The 19,304-nt window shown below is 37.1% G+C and overlaps 1 protein-coding gene across 7 annotated transcripts in view; it reads right to left on the reverse strand.

Moving 5' to 3' along the window:
• Window positions 1-19,304, reverse strand: part of KANSL1L (KAT8 regulatory NSL complex subunit 1 like) — a 122,611-nt gene that overhangs the window by 19,323 nt on the left and 83,984 nt on the right. For 6 of the 7 annotated variants that reach the window (XM_070458593.1, XM_070458592.1, XM_070458591.1 and 3 more), the window contains exons 7-9: window positions 3,509-3,586; window positions 2,680-2,845; window positions 46-153 (exon numbers count right to left, since the gene is read on the reverse strand). In XM_070458593.1, coding sequence (XP_070314694.1) covers window positions 46-153; window positions 2,680-2,845; window positions 3,509-3,586 — 352 coding nt within the window. The remainder of the gene's footprint in view (window positions 1-45; window positions 154-2,679; window positions 2,846-3,508; window positions 3,587-19,304) is intronic. The other variant, XM_070458594.1, reaches the window with a different exon arrangement.

Below are 19,304 nucleotides of genomic sequence, written 5' to 3' on the forward strand. Positions count from 1 at the left end.
AAGATGTAAAAACTATATAAAGTACAAGATTTATAAGTAACATACCAGGTGATGGAGATATGATACAGTCTCCTAAAAATTTATTTTCAGTAAGATCTCCTTTTATTTCAGTTTTTTTTAACAATGTTTCAAAGTGAAACCGAAGAGGCACATCTAGAAAAGTAAAGCAAACAAAAATATTTTAAGTGATATCACTCTTTATACCATCCCATATTAAGATTTAGAAAAATAAGCAAAAGCTTGAAACATCATAACTATTAGAAGTGACAAAATATTCTTTCCAAGTGTAAGCAATATTTTGGAAATTACTGGTTATGCATACTAAATAAACACTAACGATGAACAATTTCGTAAACTAAAATAGTACATAAGGTGAACAAAATTATAAACATTAAATACTACTTGCAGATGAAACAAATGCTCCCAAAAGGTCTTTAATAAAATAGTCAAACCTAAGTCCGTTCCACCCACCCCTACAAACTCTGCATTTGAAATAATGAAGTTTCCAAAAGACATAATTATACAAGTTTAGTTACTTGAAGGAAAAATACTATAATTCAGATGCAACCTTTTATGAAAATGTCATTTCACATTCCCTTAGTTTACTACTGTTATGAATCACAAAATTAAATCTACTTTTACAAAAATCAAAACATACTGACAAACTAGTTCTCTTCTTTTAAGTAGAGACTTAGGAGAGTTGTTTAATTCACTATGTTTATATTCCATACTCTCACAACCAAAAGAGAAGCTAAGTAAATAAAATAGATGTGCTTCACATTTATTAACTAAAGTGTATTTTCTTCAATCAAGAATGCAAAAACAATCATCTTAAAAAGCATTCAATAGAGATACCTAAACTTTTTCCTAAGAAACATAAAGAAATATTTTATAAAGTGGTTGATTTATTTAAAGTTTTGCTACTGAAGATATTTTTTAGAAAACTAATTATGAATGCATAATTCAGAAAAAGTCTCAATTTTAAACAAAGAAGTAGTTTTCCATCAAAATAATGTATTTTAATAGCAGATCCATACTCAAGTGTGGAAAAATATGCACAGAAAAATGGGTTTGTAAGTATCATCTTGGAAACTTTCCCATGGGGCAGAGGTAAGATAGCTTTCAATGCTATCACTATACTAAGACCATAAGAAAACTACATAACAAAATGAAAATAAGAATACAAATTAAATATACAGTGTAAACATTTCGGGATTCTGATATTTCCAATTACCAAAACAAGTTTCTCCAAAGAAATATCACCTATTTATATAGAGCATCACCTATTCTACCACTGTTCTTTAGTTGTTGGAAAACCTGACATAAGTAGGGAAGGTGCTTGTCTTACTCATATACCTTCCTTAGAACCCACCCTGTAACCTGTGAGCTTTTATTAAAATTTCATAACACTTTATTCCACTTAATAGTTTATATTTCAGTTGTCAAATTGGAATGCAAGTACCTTGAGGGATTTATTTGTATTTATTTTCCTATCATACCTAGTATACAGCAGGTATTCAGATTTTTATTAAATGAACACAAGAAGAAACAGATAACCCTAACTAGTAGGCAAGAAAGCTAATCTTAATTTATTAGATGTAACATTAGTAGGATGAAACATACTTATGCGAGATCTCAGGTTTTTTCATCAGAAACAAATTTACTAATAAGAAAACAGAGAGGCAGTAAAGAGTATAGTTAGGAGTATGGCTCTGGAGAATGACTTCAGGTCAAATCCTGTCTCCATCATTTACTAGCTCTGTACTCTTGGATGAGTAATTTAATATCTCTAAGCTTCAATGTTCTTATATGTAAGATAAAGAAGACAACAATCACTCTCATGGGGTTGTTGCAAGAATTAGAGGAAAATGTAATGTGCTTATAGGATCCAGTATATTCTAAAATCAAATGTTGGCTGTGTTATTATTGTCATAAATTTTATTTTTTCTATTATTAAGGTTTCCTCAAAGAGACAGTAAAACAGCTCCTACCAGGAGCTTACTTCAATGTATGGTATAGCTAAGAAACCACTGTAATACTGGTAAAAACCAAACTAAGCTTCAGGGCAGGAACAGGTACAAGAAATGGTGCTTTACAAAGAGAAGAAGTCCCTGGATGATTAGAACCAAAAGCTGAAAAGGAAACAAAAGCTCATTTGAGATAGCTTCCCAAAAAAGATGAACTTGAGATAACCAGTATGAAGAATGTTTTCTTTTTTTATCCTAAATATTTACTTCCGTTTCAGTGTACATAAGACTGGAAACATTCAAACAGAAAACAGGAACTGGAGAGAAACTTAAAGCCATGTTAGGGAACATAGGGATTTAATGCCTCATCTGCTCCATGGTAGATTACTGGTATTTTTGAGGTTCAAAAGTTGAGTACTTCTAAAGAGGGACAATTTTCTTCTCTGAAATTCAATGCTGATTATAGATGGGGGAATACTATATGGTGGGAAAACTCCATGAGAAAAAAAAAACACATTCGAAAAAGAACCCTGACTTACTGAGAAACATTTCAATAGCATAGCCATATTATCAATAAAATGCTAAAAATTTAACACTCAAAGGGGGATCAAAAGCTAAGTACTTTGCAGAGTAAAAATGGTTTCCAAGGAATTAAAAAATCAACTTGCAAAGACATTAATTAATTCGTTAATTAATTTATAAGGAGGTTTACCTGATGGCAATGATAGAACAGAATGGAAAGAAGAATCTAACTCTGATACATGTTCCGTTAACATTTCAGACTTTGAATTGTGTTCACAGCTACTCCAAATTGAAGCTGACTGCAGGCAAGGCATCTGTGTGGTATTCAAAAACCTTGTTTCTTTTGAAGGCAAAGTCTGTAAGGAAAAAAAAAAAATTTAAAGACTTCATTTTCTTGGAAAACTGAGAGAGACTATAACAGTTATAGTACAGTGTGTGAATGATATCAGCAAGAAGTCCTGGATTACTGAATCACCTTGGAGAGAGCACTTTATGAAAAAGAGAAATGAGTTTGAACAACTTTAGGTCAAAAGAAAATGATTACACTTCAGATTAGTGAGAAATGCGATACTGAGCAGGTACCATGTTAAGAAGAAGAATTGTGCATATGGCTGACCCTTGAACACAGGCTTGAACCATGCAGGTCCACTTATATGTGGGTTTTTTTTTTTTTCACTTAATAGGTACTATAGTATTACATGAGCCATGGTTGGCTGAATCCTTGGATGCTGAACCACAGACAGGGAGGAAGGCCAACTGACTATACACTTATACATAGACCTTAGACCTTTTTTTTTTTTTTTTACTGTGTGGGGGTTGATGCCTCTAACCCCACCTTGTTCCAGGGTCAACTCTACTGTTTTCCTCCTTCTAATCTGTTATAACCAATGAGTGAAACTAGAGTCTGCTTTGAATTATAATGCCAGGCAATATCTACACTGGAACAACAGTGAAACACTATGAAGAATATCATATATTTACATTAAATAAAACTGAATTTAAAATAAATCATTACTTACATTACCATATGTGAAATAGATAGCCAACGGGAATTTGCTGTGTGGCTCAGGAAACTCAAACAGGGGCTGTGTATCAACCTAGAGGGGTGGGACGGGGAGGGAGGTGGGAGGGAGGTTCAAAAGGGAGGGGATGTATGTATACCTATGGCTGATTCATGTTGGGGTTTGACAGAAAACAGCAAAATTCTGTAAAGCAATTATCCTTCAATAAAAAAAAGAAAAAAAGATATGTATAAAATATGCAATATGTTAATGAGTCTGAGTTTAAGGTAAAGTTAAGATTCCAGAAATCTCATGAAAACCATGTTGCTAAATAAAAAAAGTTACACTGCTACATTAAAAATATATAATGTTTAAATGTTGGGTTCTTAAATTATTTTTTTCTGGTTATATAGTTGGGCTTCGCTGGTGGCTCAGATGATAAAGAATCAGTCTGCAATGTAGGAGACCCAGGTTCAATCCCTGGGTCGGGAAGATTCCCTGGAGAAGGGAATGGCAACCCACTCCAGTGTTCTTGCCTGGAGAACCACATGGACAGAGGAGCCTGGCTGGCAAGAGTCCACAGGGTCACAAAGAGTTGGACATGACTGAGCAGATAAGGATATAGCCAATGAAAAAAATCTATAAAACAGAAAAAATATTTTAAAAGTTAATAGTTTACTTGTGTTCCTTCTGTCACTTCTTACCTCCACCTACTACAGTATCATTAGGACTCCTTTTTTTAATGAAATGATATGTAAAATGCTCATAACAGAATTTTAGATGCTATATTAAAAAAAATTACTTTGTAAACTTACATTAAGTTTGTCAACTTTCTTAAGTTTGAGTTTCCTGGCTAACTGGCATGTTCTCTCTGTGTTGATAGACAGAGGCATAGCCATGCCTGCCATAGCATTTCACTAGATTTCCTTTGGACTGTGAGCTCCTTGAAGGCTGGGACTATAATTTGTTCAATCCTGTATTCCTGGGACCTGACACAACCCCTAACATGTGGTTGAAGCTTGAGTGCTGACCAAATGAATTTTATCTCATTTGCTTTTTAAAAAACTTAAGTGAATAGAATTTTCAAATACATGTGTGCCTGAGACTATTCCACTGGGGGAAAAATAGTTCCTGTGTATATATGCTAAAATTTATCATGTAATGACTTCTGTTTATATTGCATTGGCCAAGACTTAGGTCAGCTAATCATACCCAGCTGCAAGAAGTCTAGGAAATGCAGTCATTATTCTGGGTGGTCAAGCAAATTGATGATTTTGTAAGAAGATATAACATGTGGGACATAATAATAAAGCTGTGAGTTATTTCCAAAATTTATTCTAATGATGCTATATATCTATGGGAACAGTTGCAATTTCTTACCTGTACAAGGTGCACTGGTACTTTTGACTCACTCTAGAATTATTTGTTCTTTTATGATGTAGTTCAAAAAGATATAAGGAACAATTATTTAAAATTACAAAGAAAAAAATGTGCTAACCTCTCTTTTTTCCATGTATGGCTAGAACATTATGAATAAAAGGTGATAAAATCTGAATATTTACCATGTAATTAGTTTTCTCTTGCATTTTTTCCAAATCCAGGAAACCCATTAGCCAATTTGAAACTATCCTAAATAATTATGGAGACAAGTGAGGGGCATCTAGGAAAAGGCCTTTTTTCCCCTGCAGAGAAAGTGAAGCCCAGGAGGCTGAAAAGGAATGGATGGAGAAATAAGAGAAAAACCTGGAGATTCTTGCCAATAAAAATTCAAATGTCTAGAAGGAGTGATCAACAATACCATATGCTGCATAAGATTCAAGCAAAGTAAAGCCTGAAAACTATCCACTATATGTTTTAATTTTAGTAATGAACCATTTCATATATACAGAAGAGTATATAATTTATAAGGGAGGTATAAAATAATGTTTAATAAGCACCTAAATACAGTATCCTACTTTTAGAAACAGAACAATGCCAATACCTTTGATGACGTCTCTTCCTGTCCTGCCTCCCTGAGCCTGTGGTGAAGATGGCTACTTTCCTCCCACTATCTGTGCTGGCTTCCTCCCTGTTCTAAAACTCCTGATTTTCAGTTGGGCATATTTCTCAAGTGTCCTTGCATCTAAAAATTACTAAGTTCTAGTCAGAACACCATGAAGAGTAGTCATCTGGGCAACCTTTAGAAACTTCCCTTTAGAAGGTCATTTAGCACTCCATTCTTCCACCTGTGGTGGTGATCCCTCTCCTGCCCCCCCAGTCTTGTGAGTAAGGGTAATGCTCGAAAGAGCAAACAAAAATTCAGGAGGAGCCTGGTTCCTAGATAGGTTTTTCCATTAATCAAACATATCCTCTACGAGTCACGCCAGTTTAGATTCTTTCATTTAGTCCTAAAACCTTTAACTATTTTTATTTATACGGTTCCAAACATGTTGGATAGGCTCACCAGTTCAATAATGAATAGAAATGGCCAAAAGACACATTGTTTTGTCCCTTATTATACAGTAAATGCTTATAATTTTTCATAATTAAAAATTATAAGGATTAAGAATGATTGCAGATTTTTTTTGTATACTCTTTATCACGATGTATGCCTTCTCTGCCAAAGTATTTTTTAACTATGTTAATATTTAACTTAATCATATACTTTTTATGACTCTATTGAAATGATTACTTGACTTTTCTTCATGTGGGTTACTACATTAACAAATTTATAAATGTCAAAGCAACTTTCACTTTTTCTTGAGAATTTTGCTAGGGATTTAACAATTTCTTTGCAAAGAACCAGAAACTGGATTTATTTTCTATGCTGCATATGGAAATTTTTTGCATATGTATGTTTGTTCTTATGTTTCACTGATTCTGATTTATTAGGATTGATAAAATATTTTGTCATGTTTTTCCCCTCAATTAACTTAAACTTATACAATTCTTCTCATTTCTTTTATTTGGTTTTCCTAGAGATTACAATACATATGTAACTTATGGCTTTTAGAGTATAAAACAAATTATTCCTTTTACCACTTCCTGAAAACAGTGGGACATTAGAACACTTTTAAACGCCATTCAGTCTCCTCTTTGTTACTGTTGTGATGCATTTCAATCCCATATATAGTTAGAACACTACATTATACTACCATTATTTTTATTCTCAACATTTATAATACCCATATATTTATTCTTTCCATTGTTCTTTACTTCTTTCTACAGTTCTGTTTCCATATAGGATCATGTTCCTTCTCCTGTTGTCATTGTTATTAGTGTAGACTTGCTGTCAACAAATTCCCTCCATTTTTATTTATCTGAAACATTTGTATATCATCATTTTAAAGGATATTTTTATGGATATAGAATACCAGATTGACTTTTTTTTTCTTTCAGCACTTTAAGAATATTCACATTTTCATCTGGTTTCCATTATTTCTACTCAGTGTGCATGTATGCTAAGTCAGTTCAGTCATGTCAGACTCTGCAACCTATGGACTGTAGCACCCCAGGCTCCTCTGATCATGGGATTCTCCAGGCAAGAATACTGGAGTGGCTTGCCATTTCCTCCTCCAGGGAATCTGCCCAACCCAGGGGTGGAACCGCATCTCGTGTAGCTCTTGCACTGGCGGACAGGTTCTTTACCACCAGTGCCACCTGGGAAGCTCCTTCTACCTACTAGTTAAGTCTTATTGTTCACCTCATTTAAAGGTAATATATCTTTCTTACCCTGACTACTTTTAATATTTTTCTGTGTTCTCGCTTTTTAGTGGGCCTCCTATGTCTTGATATAATTTCTATGTATTTGTTATTTTTGAGTTTCAGAGAATTTGTATCTATTGGTTGATGTCCTGCTTTAGTTTTGGAAATACTATTATCTGTTTAAATGTTACTTCCCCCCTATTTTCTCTCCTTTCTTCTAGAGTCCAATGACATACATGGTTAATTTTTTTCACTAATTCACAGTTCTCTAATTCTTTTTGTGTAACTTTTTTTCTATTTTTATCTCTATGCTTCTATTTGAGTAGTTTATCTTAGTAAGTCTTTTGGCTCATTAACTATATCTTATACTCCACTACGGCTTTCCTGGTAGCTCAGCTGGTAAAGAATCCACCTGAAATGCAGGAGACCCCAGTTCAATTCCTGGGTCGGGAAGATCCCCTGGAGAAGGGAGCGGCTCCCCACTTCAGTGTTCTTGGGCTTCCCTTGTGGTTCAGCTGGTAAAGAATCCGTCTGCAATGTGGGAGACCTGGGTTTGATCCCTGGGTCAGGAAGATCCCCTGGAGGAGGGCATGGCAACCCACTGCAGTATTCGTGCCTGGAGAATGCCATGGACAGAGACTGGAGGGCTACAGGCCACGGGGTCACAAAGAGTCAGACACGACTGAGTGACTAAGCGCAGCACAGCACGCCCTTAACAGATAAGTGTAAGATATGCTCCATTGCTAACTATCTTAGTAATGTAATCTGTCTGTTTTTCTCTCTTGAAGGCTAGTCATCTGGTCCTATCTTTTGGCATGCCTAGTAATTTTTGATTGAATGCCAGTATTTTTAAAAATCATAAAGGCTCCAAATGATGTAATCTTTTCCATAGAGGATTCTCTTTCCCCACTGCTAAGCAGATAAACTGCTGGTTTCTCTCCTTTAATCTACTTGGGGAGTGTGCTCAGCTAAGTTTAGGTTGTGGCCCTCATGTGGTTTTCTATACCGAATTTGTTCTTGGCCCTTCAAAGATTTTCAGTTAAGTGTTTGGTGTATTTTACACACTTTCCCCTAATCATTCAGACCTTAAGAAAAACATCTTACGAGTACACTGAGAGTGCCACCTGCTTTGAAGGGGTTTTGTCACTGATGATTTTTTTAAGCCTACTGCTCTCTGCAGCCCGAGTACTTAGCAAGTGTTATGAGGAAAACTGGAGAAGGCAATGGCACCCCACTCCAGTACTCTTGCCTGGAAAATCCCATGGACGGAGGAGCCTGGTAGGCTGCAGTCCATGGGGTCGCAAACAGTCGGACACGACTGAGCGACTTCACTTTCACTTTTCACTTTCACACACTGGAGAAGGAAATGGCAACCCACTCCAGTGTTCTTGCCTGGAGAATCCCAGGGACGGGGGAGCCTGGTGGGCTGCCGTCTATGGGGGTCGCACAGAGTCAGACACAACTGAAGCGACTTAGCAGCAGCAGCAGCAGCATGAGGAAAACATTGGTCAAAAATGTTCTGGAGTGAAAACTGGCCGTGTGTTTCAGGTCTCAAAAAAAGCCCAGCAGCATCCCCCATAACCATCATCTACTAGCAACTGCACCAAATTTGAAAATTTCTGTCAAAGCTCCAGGACAAAAGTGGTTCCAGAAGCCAGCTATCCTTGATGTTTCCCTCTGTGAACACATATGCTGGATCTTCTCCTCTAACCTTTATATTTATTCATTTATTTTTATATTTTCCAATTATTTTTTTTCCCTCAGTTTTCTCATATAAAATTGGGCATTAAAGAAGAAATATGTATAAGGTATTCATAAGTTGAAATAGTGTCTGGTGTATAATAATTGCTTAATAAATATTAGCTATTATTATTTGACATTCTTATTAGAGATTAGTATTGTAAAAGGGACAATATCAAGTAAAAATGCATACTAAATTATGCTTTTTATTAATTTTGCCCAGCAAAGGGATCATAACCTCTACAAATGATGATTCTAAATAATTATCCCAATCCTTTTACCTCTATTTCTTTTATCTTATTGCTCTGACAGAACAAGTAGTGTAACAGTTGCCTATAAAAATGTGGAGGATAAAAAAGGTACATAATGAATTCATAGATCTGGCTAAGGAGGTTTCTAGGCAGAATATTTACAGTGCCAATTGTTCACTTAACTGCCTATGATTAAGTATGGATGGACTGATGAGCTTAGGTACAAATGGAGCTAAGTTTTCAAGCAAAATTTAAAGAAAATACAGAACTAAACTTGATGGGTTCAAAAATGAAGACTGTTTCTCATTTACAGCCACTCCAGACAGCAAAAGTTTCACACAGTAAGACATGACATCGGTACAAAGATCAAATCCAGAGAGCTGCCAGTAAAACTGTGGGCTCAAGGTCAGGATCTCAGAGATGAGATTGGAAAATGAAGACCTTAGAAAGGTTTGGGACATGTTTGCAGATCCTCGCATGTAGACAAGAGGGTGCCTAAGAATCTTAAAGGTGCGCCTTGTGTTACACAAAAAGTGCCATGAAGTATCTTCAGGATATTGTCCCACAGCAGCCTCACACAAAGTCCAAAACCCAATAAGGGCCTGTGCTGAAGAGGTATACAGATATGATTTTTCTATAATGGAGTTTATTTCAATGTGATACACAGGAATACCACAAAGTTTTAGACTTGAACTTGTAGTAGGACAGAAGCAGCTCAAAATGACAAGACCTCTGGGCCTTCAGTCTTTTACAGAGAGGAAGCATGCTGAGAAAACCACTGCATATTTTAAAAGGTGCTTCTTTTTATGGAAAAGAAAAGGTTACTCAGAGGATGTAGCCAGGAATTGCTAGGGCAGAACTAATAGCTAGGAAAGAACCATTTCCAGAGGAACAGGCCCACATTAACAAACCTGCAACATGTAGTAACTTGTGTATTTCAGAACTGCTATATTCTTCCCATTCCTCCCTGTCTGAGCAGTATTTCTTCTGATTATCCTTGTCTCACTATTATATGTTGGGTATAAATCAAATAACTAATAATATTAGTTCACAAATCTTCCTACCCAGAGAAACCACACAGGAGGAGCTAAACCTAAAGAACTACACTTGGGGAGCCATACATAAAAAGTCTCAGTGCAGTTACCTGGACATGATTTAAGAGGATGATTTTAAGATTTTAAGCCTGAACCTAATGAGGTAATGAGATGAGAAATTAGAGGTCTTCAGGGAAAAAGAAGTACTGGGGCTGAAACTCCAATACATTGGCCACCTGATGTGAAGAACTGACTCATTTGAAAAGACCCTGATGCTGGGAAAGATTGAAGGTGGGTGGAGAAGGGGATGACAGAGGACGAGATGGTTGGATGGCATCACCGACTCAATGGACATGAGTTTGAGTAAGCTCCTGGAGTTGGTGATGGACAGGGAGGCCTGACGCGCTGAAGTGCATGGGGTCACAGAGTCGGACACAACTGAGCAACTGAACTGAACTGAACTGAGGGGAAAAGATTAGGTCATTTTTACATATGAGAGAGATGTCAGTAACTGGGAATCAGAGATGGTCAATGGTAGTCCCTACTGATGGTTCCTAGTATTCTTGCCCTTGAATAGTCTCTCCCACATTAAATCCTACATGGATTCCCTTTAACCAATTAAACTGCACTAATTCCACACCGAAGTCTTAAAAAACACTGACAGCTCATATTTGCATTTTTGAGAATCTGGATCACCAAGTAAAACTACTGTGGTCAAGAAAAATCTGGTGGAGAAGCTCCATGGAAAGGCTCTGAGATTACATAAAGAGAGAATGAAACCCAAGTATTCTAGCCCATTCAAAACCCTAGATGACTCCCGCCCCAGCTGCCATCTCACTGTAACTGTATGAGACCCCTTAGGCAAAACTGAAAGAAGAACCACTCAGGTAATTTACAGAATCATGAGGGGATAAATTGTTTTTAAACCACTGAATTTGGGGATGGTTTATTATGTAAAAAGAGATGACCAAAATAAGGATGGGCTAACTCTGCGTAGCATGAACCCATATATACTTCTCTAGTGAAGAATATACACATCATGATCAATCTTTGTACACATACACATGTAGCATCCACCACCACCATGACCGAGATACAGGGCAGTTCCAACAACCCAGCAATCTTGGCTGTACCCTTTCCTGGTCAACTCCTGCCACTTGCACTCAAGTAGCCACAACTGTAACTTCTATCACTGCTAACTTTTATCCACGGTTAATACACAGTATGCACTCTTTCTTTCAGCCAACATAATTCCGGGAAACACACCTAAGCTACTGAACAGTAGTCTATCCTTTTTACTGATATGCCACAATTCTGCTGATAGATACTTAGATTGCTTTAGTTTCAGACTTTTAATAAGTAAAGCTATTACAATGTGTGCTGAGTTGCTTCAGTTGTATCCAACTCTTTGCAACCCTATGGACTGTAGCCCAACAGGCTTCTCTGTCCATGGGATTTTCCAGGCAAGAATACTGGAGTGGGTTGCCATTTCCTTCTCCAGGGGATCTTCCTGACCCAGGGATTAAACTTATGTCTCTTATGTCTCCTGCATTGGTAGTCGGGTTCTTTACTACTAGCGCTACCTAGGTGGGAAGCTATTACAATAATTCTCATATATGTCTTTTTGTGTATAAATGTATTCATTTCTCCTGGGAAAGTTCCTAAGAGTAGAACTGCTGAATTATAAGGATAGATGTATACAGTGTATTTCACTGTAGTTTTAACTGCATTCCCTTGATGAGTAATAATTTTAAACACATTTTTATATACTTGTCAATTTGGATATCCCTCCTCTATGAAAGATCTGTTCAATCTTCTGGTTTTTTATTAAGAAGTTCTTACTGTGGTAAAATACCCATAAAAGTTTACTATTTTAACCATTTTAAAGTTTATAACTCTGAGTTATGCCTATTTTTAATTGGATTGCTATTTTCTGATTTTTTAGAAATAAATTTAATTATTAATGACTTCCCATGTGGCTCAAACAGTAGAGAATCTGCCTGCAATGCTGGAGACCTGGGTTCAATCCCTGGGTCGGAAAGATCCACTAGAGAAGGGCATGGCAACCCATTCCAGTATTCTTGCCTGGAGAATCCCATGGACTGAGGAGTCTGGCGGGCTACAGTCCACGGGGTCACAAAGAGTCAGATACAACTAAGCAACTAACACCTTCACTTTCACAATTATTAATATATTCAGGATACAACATCTTTGTTGGATATATATATATAGACATACAAATATACACATACAGCAAGTGTCTTAACTCAGTGTATACTTTATTGATCTTTTTGATGCTGTCTTTAATGGAAATAGGTTCATAATTTTAACAAAGTCCAAATTAACAATTTTCCTTTTATGAGTAGTATTGTTTATATCCTATTTAAGAAGCTGACTATCCCCAGAGACATGAAGATATTGTTTTCTTCTAGTTTTATTGTTCTCCTTTCAAATTTAGGTCTATGATTTACCTTCTTTTTTTTTCAGAAGGTTAGTACTTTTTTTTCAGAAGGTTGTTACTGAGTAGCTCTATCATGCATTGCCTGACTATAAAATTTTGAGGGTCTAAAAACTTTTATTTTGTGCAGTTTCTGACCTTTTCAATATAAGCCAGTAATGTTAATATAACATTCTCAAAAACCTGGTGGGTCTCCCTGTATGTCAAGATGACCCCTGTCATTAGACAAGAGGGTTTTCCCGAGATCTTATCTGAATAACGCCACCTCTATTTCCTGAGTTCAGTTCAGCTGCTCAGTCACGTCTGACTCTCTGTGACCCCATGGACTGCGGCGCGCCAGGCCTCCCTGTCCATCACCCACTCCCAGAGTTTACTCAGACTTAGGTCCATGGAGTCAGTCATGCCATCCAACCATCTCATCCTCTGTCATCCCCTTCTCCTCCCTCCTTCAATCTTTCCCAGCATCAGGGTCTTTTCAAATGAGTCTGTTCTTTGCATCAGGTGGCCAAACTATTGGAGCTTCAGCTTCAACATCAGTCCTTCCAATGAACACCCAGGACTGATCCCCTTTAGAATGGACTGGGTGGATTTCCTTGCAGTCCAAGGGACTCTCAAGAGTCTTCTCCAACACCACAGTTCAAAAGCATCAATTCTTTGGTGCTCAGCTTTTTTTATAGTCCAACTCACATCCATACATGATTACTGGAAAAACCACAGCCTTGACTAGACAGACCTTTGTTGGCAAAGTCATGTCTCTGCTTTTTAATATGCTGTCTAGGTTGGTCATAATTTTCCTTTCAAGGAGCAAGCGTTTTTTAATTTCATGGCTGCAGTCACCATCTGCAGTGATTTTGGAGCCCAAGAAAATAAGGTCAGTCACTGTTTCCATTGTTTCCCTATCTATTTGCCATGAAGTGATGGGACCAGATGCCATGATCTTAGTTTTCTGAATGGTGAGTTTTAAGCCAACTTTTTCACTCTCCTCTTTCATTTTCATCAAGAGGCTCTTTAGTTCTTCTTCACTTTCTGCCATAAGGGTGGTGTCATCTGCATATCTGAAGTTATTGATATTTCTCCCGACAATCTTGATTCCAGTTTGTGCTTCTTCCAGCCCAGCATTTCTCATGATGTACTCTGCATATAAGTTAAATAAGCAGGGTGACAAGATACAGCCTTGATGTACTCCTTTCCCGATTTGTAACCAGTCTATTCTTCCATGTCCATTTTTAACTGTTCCATGTCCAGTTCTAACCTGCATACAGATTTCTCAAGATTTCTCTATTTCCTGGCTTCAGCCAAATTGGATCCTGGGGTCATATGCATAATCTCTCTAGCAAAAAATTGTCCAGCCACATCCTTGGATTCTCTCCAGAGCATGCTATATAATTTTTTGCAGAAGCATGAGAATTTCCCTAATTATTAAGTTCTGGTTCCTTTTTGCTTAACAGTTTCTTCCTAACTTATGTATATCCTCCGATACATGCATGCTAAGTCAACTTCAGCCGTGTCTGACTCTGAGACCCCATGGACTGCAGCCCTTCAGCCTCTCTGTCCATGGAATTCTCCAGGCAAGAACACTGGAGCAGGCTGCCCTCCTCCAGGGGGTCTTTCTGATGGAGGGATCGAACCAGCGTCTCTTACATCTCCTGCATTGGCAGGCAGGTTCTTTACCACTAATGCCACCTGGGAATCCCATATCCTGTTTAACTATAACTTACTATTTAACTATAAACAGTAAGTAGAAACCAGACTGCAAATTCCACACTTTGCTTGATAATTTGCCTAGCTAAATATCTAAGAATTCAATGCTTACAAATTCTGACTTCCATTCAGCAGTAGAGTATTACTCAACCAACTTTTCTACCATTTTATAACAAGGATCACTTTCCTTCCAGTTTCTAGTAACATCTCCTGAAATCTTATCAGAATCACCTTTAACATTCATATTTCTTTCTGGTAACATTCTGTTCATGACAATACATCTATTCTCTAAGATGACAGCACTTTTATCTTCTATCCTCTTCACTTCCTTCTGAGTTTTCATCAGAATCTAGACTTGATTACCACACACCTCAAAACCCTTCCAACCTGGATCCAATTACCCAGTCCCAAAGTCACATCCACAATTTTACATATCTATTAAAGCAGTATCCTACTTCTAGGAACCAAACTCTGTATCAGTTTCCTAGGGCTGTCATAACAAACTGCCATAAATTAGGCAGCTTAAAACCACAGAAATGAATTTTCTCACAGTTCTGGAGGCCTAAAGTCCAAAATTGAGGTTTTATCAGGGCTGAGCTTCCTTTGAAGACTGTAGGGAAGAACTGTTCCTTGCATCTACCAGTTTCTGGTGGGTCCTGATGTTCCCTATTCCCTAGCTCTAATCTCTGCTTCTGTCCTCACAAGTCCTTCTCTGTATCTCTCTGTCCCCAACCTCTCTCTCTCTTCTAAGCATACTAGTCACATGATTTAGGACCCATCCTAAGCCCCAAATGATCTTATCTCAAGATCTTCAACTTAATTGTATATGCAAAGACTCTATTTCCAAATAAGGTCACTGTAATAGTTTGCTAGCTCTATCATAACACAGTACCACAATTGAGTGGTTTAAACAACAGAAATTTACTGTTTCATAGTTTTGGAGGCTAAAAGTCAGATCAGTGTTTCAGCAAGACTGCTTTATTTTGAAGACAGCAAGAACCTATTCTGTTCTCCTCAGCTTCTGGTTTTTGCTGCCCATCTTTGGTGTTTCTTGGTCTATAAAAGAACCAAGGAATTGATTCTGATTTCCGTCTTCATCGTCACATGGCATTCATTCTGCATGTATAAAAGTTTCCCTTTTTATAAGGACACCAGTCAGACTGGGTTAGGGTCTACCCTAATTACCTCATCTGATGTCTGCAAAAATCTTACATCCAAATAACCCCTAAGATACTAGGGGTTAGGGTGTCAATAAATGAGTTCAGTGGTAAAGAATTCACCTGCAAATGTAGAAGATGTTGGGAACATCCCTTGGAGAAGTAAATGGCAACCCACTCCAGTATTCTTGCCTGGGAAATCCCATGGAGAGAGGAGCCTGGCAGACTACAGTCCATGGGGCTGCAAAGAATCGGACACAAGTGAGCAACTAAACAACAACAACCCGTTAGTTTGTGACTGCTGTGGTTTCCCCTCCAGATCTTGGCTGTGACTCTGGTTTGCTGTCTCTCCAAACGTCAGGGTGGCAGTCTGCCCCGCAACCTCAGTTCTCTGATGGGTTCATGAAAAGGCGCCAGTTTTCAGTTTGTTCACCTTCTTCTTGCAGTAAGGACCGGAGCAACAACTTTCAAGCTCTTTACATGTTGGAGCTGAAACCAGAAGTCGCCCTAATGTATTGAATTGTATGATGATTTTTAATATAACTTTTACATGTAATTGTTGCAATGAGAATATTGATCAGCCACCTATCTACTATATGCTACTGGTAGCGGAAGACTCCCACCTCTCTCCAATACCCTTTATATAAGCTTTTCTCAACCAATACCCTATTAAACACTATAGAAAATTATTTAAATAATTATTTTCTAAATTCTGCCAAAGATGTTACATAGCTAGCACAATGCCAGATGCATAGGAGTTAATTTATTACATAATATGGATGCCTTAGTCATTTTATCCCTATACACATTTTATGTGTATTTCTTAGAATAAAGATATTTTCTCACATAACTGTAAAGCAGTACACTCAGGAAACTCAACATCAATATAATATTTTAATATAACCTACCATCAATAGTTCAGTTTTCTCAATTGTCCCCATAATCTTTTCCCTCCAAAAGAATTGTGACCTGAATCATATATTCATTCAGTTGTCAAATACCTTAAGTCTCTTGCAATATGAAACATTTCCTCAGCTTTTCTTGGCTTTTATGTCACTGATTTTTTTTTTTAAGAATACAGGCCAGTTTTTGTTTCTTAATAGCATGTTTCTGATTTTGGCTTTGTCTGATGTTTCCTTAAGACTAAATTCAGGTTATGTATCTCTGGTCAGAATACTTCATAGTGATATTATATCAGACCTGTAGTGACCCGTATCCTTCCCATACTAGTTTCTATCACTCAGGCAAGATTATGGTCTGGTTCTCTACCATATAGTTAAGATAATACTAATCTTACCTCTGATCACACTTCACCTGAATCCTGCCCCCCAGACTTTTCATGCACTGTTGATTCTTACCCAACCAATTTTTACTATAATTACTGCAATGATTGTCTCATTTCACTGCTCAGTCTACATTAATCAGAATCCTACTCTATGTAAAAGTATTCCCTTTTCCCTTTCTCTCCCTCCCATCCTCTCTCTCTCCCTCTTTCTCATCAGAATAGATTCATGGCTTCCTATTTTTTTTCACTGGGTTCATTACTGTTAATTCTTCTGATGCTCAAAGAGCCCCAGATTTGGCCAGCAGGAGTGAAGGTTATTCAAACAAGCTCTTGGGTTTTTGTTTATTTTTCTTGACATGCCATCAGCATTTTTAAAAATATGTCCCCCTGCCTTCTGGTAACAATAAGATGTTCCAGGCCTATTTTATAACCCCTCTTTCCCAAGCCTGGAGTTCAGCCATTTCTCTAACAATCCATATTTCCTTTCAGTAGGGAATGGTATTAGAAAACAAGAATGAGTGCCAGGTGTTCTCACTGCTATCATGGTAAGTTTGAGTTTATACTTGTCATATCCAATTTGGTAGTCATTATCCAAATGTGGCCATTTAAATCAAAATTAATAGAAACAAAAATTCAGTTCCTCAGCTGCACTAGTCACATTTCATATATAGTTACATGTATTTAGCAGCTATCATCAGAGAAGGCAATGGCACCCCACTCCAGTACTCTTGCCTGGAAAATCCCATGGACGAGGAGCCTGGTAGGCTGCAGTCCACGGGGTCGCTAAGAGATGGACACTACTTCACTTTCACTTTCATGCATTGGAGAAGGAAATGGCAACCCACTCCAGTGTTCTTGCCTGGAGAATCCCAGGGACGGGGGAGCCTGTCTGTAGGGTCGCACAGAGTCGGACACGACTGGAACGACTTAGCAGCAGCAGCAGCAGCAGCAGCTACCATACTGGACAGCACAGATAATTATAAAATTTCCATCATTACAGAAAGTTCTATTAGACATTATTGTTCTAGACCCTTTCACATAGCAAATCCACACATACATTTTTTCCATCTTTGTTCCAACTACTCAAGTGCTTTCTTTATCTTGACCCAAACCCTTTCAAAATTTGGTTTATCTTTCAAAACCAATCTTTCGTGGTACACTTCTTAGTGCCTTTAACTAAGCTCCTTCTCCAACCCCCAAATATACAGTCTTTACCGATTTCAAACAAACAAAAATTTTGGTTTAGCCACTTTGGAAAACAGTATGGAGGTTCCTCAGAAAACTAAAAATAGAATTATCATAAGATCCAGTTATCCCACTCCTGGGCATAAATCCAGACAAAACTATAATTCAAAAGGATACATGGACCCCTATGTTCACGGAAGCACTATACACAATAGCCAAGACACGGGAACAACCTAAATGACTATCAACAGATGAACTGATAAAGCAGATGTGGTGTAATGGAATACACTCAGTCATAAAAAATAACAAAATAATGCCATTTGCAGCAACATGGATCCAACTAGAAATAATCATACTAAGTGAATTATATCAGAAAGAGAAAGACAGATACCATATGATACCACTTACATGTGGAATCCAAAATATGATAAAATGAACCTAACTATGAAACAGAAGAATCACAGACATAGAGAACAGATTGCTAAAAGGGACACGGTTGGCAGAGGGATGGAGTGGGAAGTTGGGGTTAGCTGATGTAAGCTTTTATATAGCAAGGTCCTATTGTATAGCACAGAAAACTATATTCAATATACCATGACACCATAATGGAAAAGAATATTAAGAAAAAAAATATATATATGTGTGTGTATAGCTGAATCAATTTGCTGTGCAGCAGAAATTAACACAACATTGTAAATCAACTACACTTCAGTAAAAATACTGATCAAAAAACATCTGGGTGATTTTTGTTGTTACCAATGTAAATATTAACTGGTAAAAACATGGGCTTTGGAATCAGATCTATTTCCTACTAGCTATATGACCTTGGGAAAGTTACTTAATCTCCCTAAACTTCAATTTCAGCATCTAAAGGTGGGATTAATAATGCCTCATAGTTATATGTTTGAAGACTAAAAAAAAAAAATAATGTACTGAATATGCTTAGCGTTATGACTGGAATATGATAAATTACATGGCCTATTAGTAACAATAATATCAGACTTCTTTCTCCTTTGTTTCCTGAAAGTTTTAAATTCGTTCACTTTTCCAAGCCAATCTTTACATTACTAAGGCCTACATAGCACGTTAGCAATACCGAGCAAATCCTCTAAATTATTCAAATAGATTCCTTCCAGTCAGAATATTAAGACCTATTTATATGTGAAATATTTCTCTTAGACAATTCTATTTATAACTATGAAATTATAAAATCAATTCAAATATTTATTGCTTATAGCAACTTTAAATAAAAATTGTTAAATAAAGTATAATTTCTTATAAAAAAACTAAATACTTTCCTATTAGGTTGATTAATTATG

Source organism: Odocoileus virginianus, chromosome 30, assembly GCF_023699985.2.
Source record: "Odocoileus virginianus isolate 20LAN1187 ecotype Illinois chromosome 30, Ovbor_1.2, whole genome shotgun sequence".
NCBI classification, from domain to species: domain Eukaryota; kingdom Metazoa; phylum Chordata; class Mammalia; order Artiodactyla; family Cervidae; genus Odocoileus; species Odocoileus virginianus.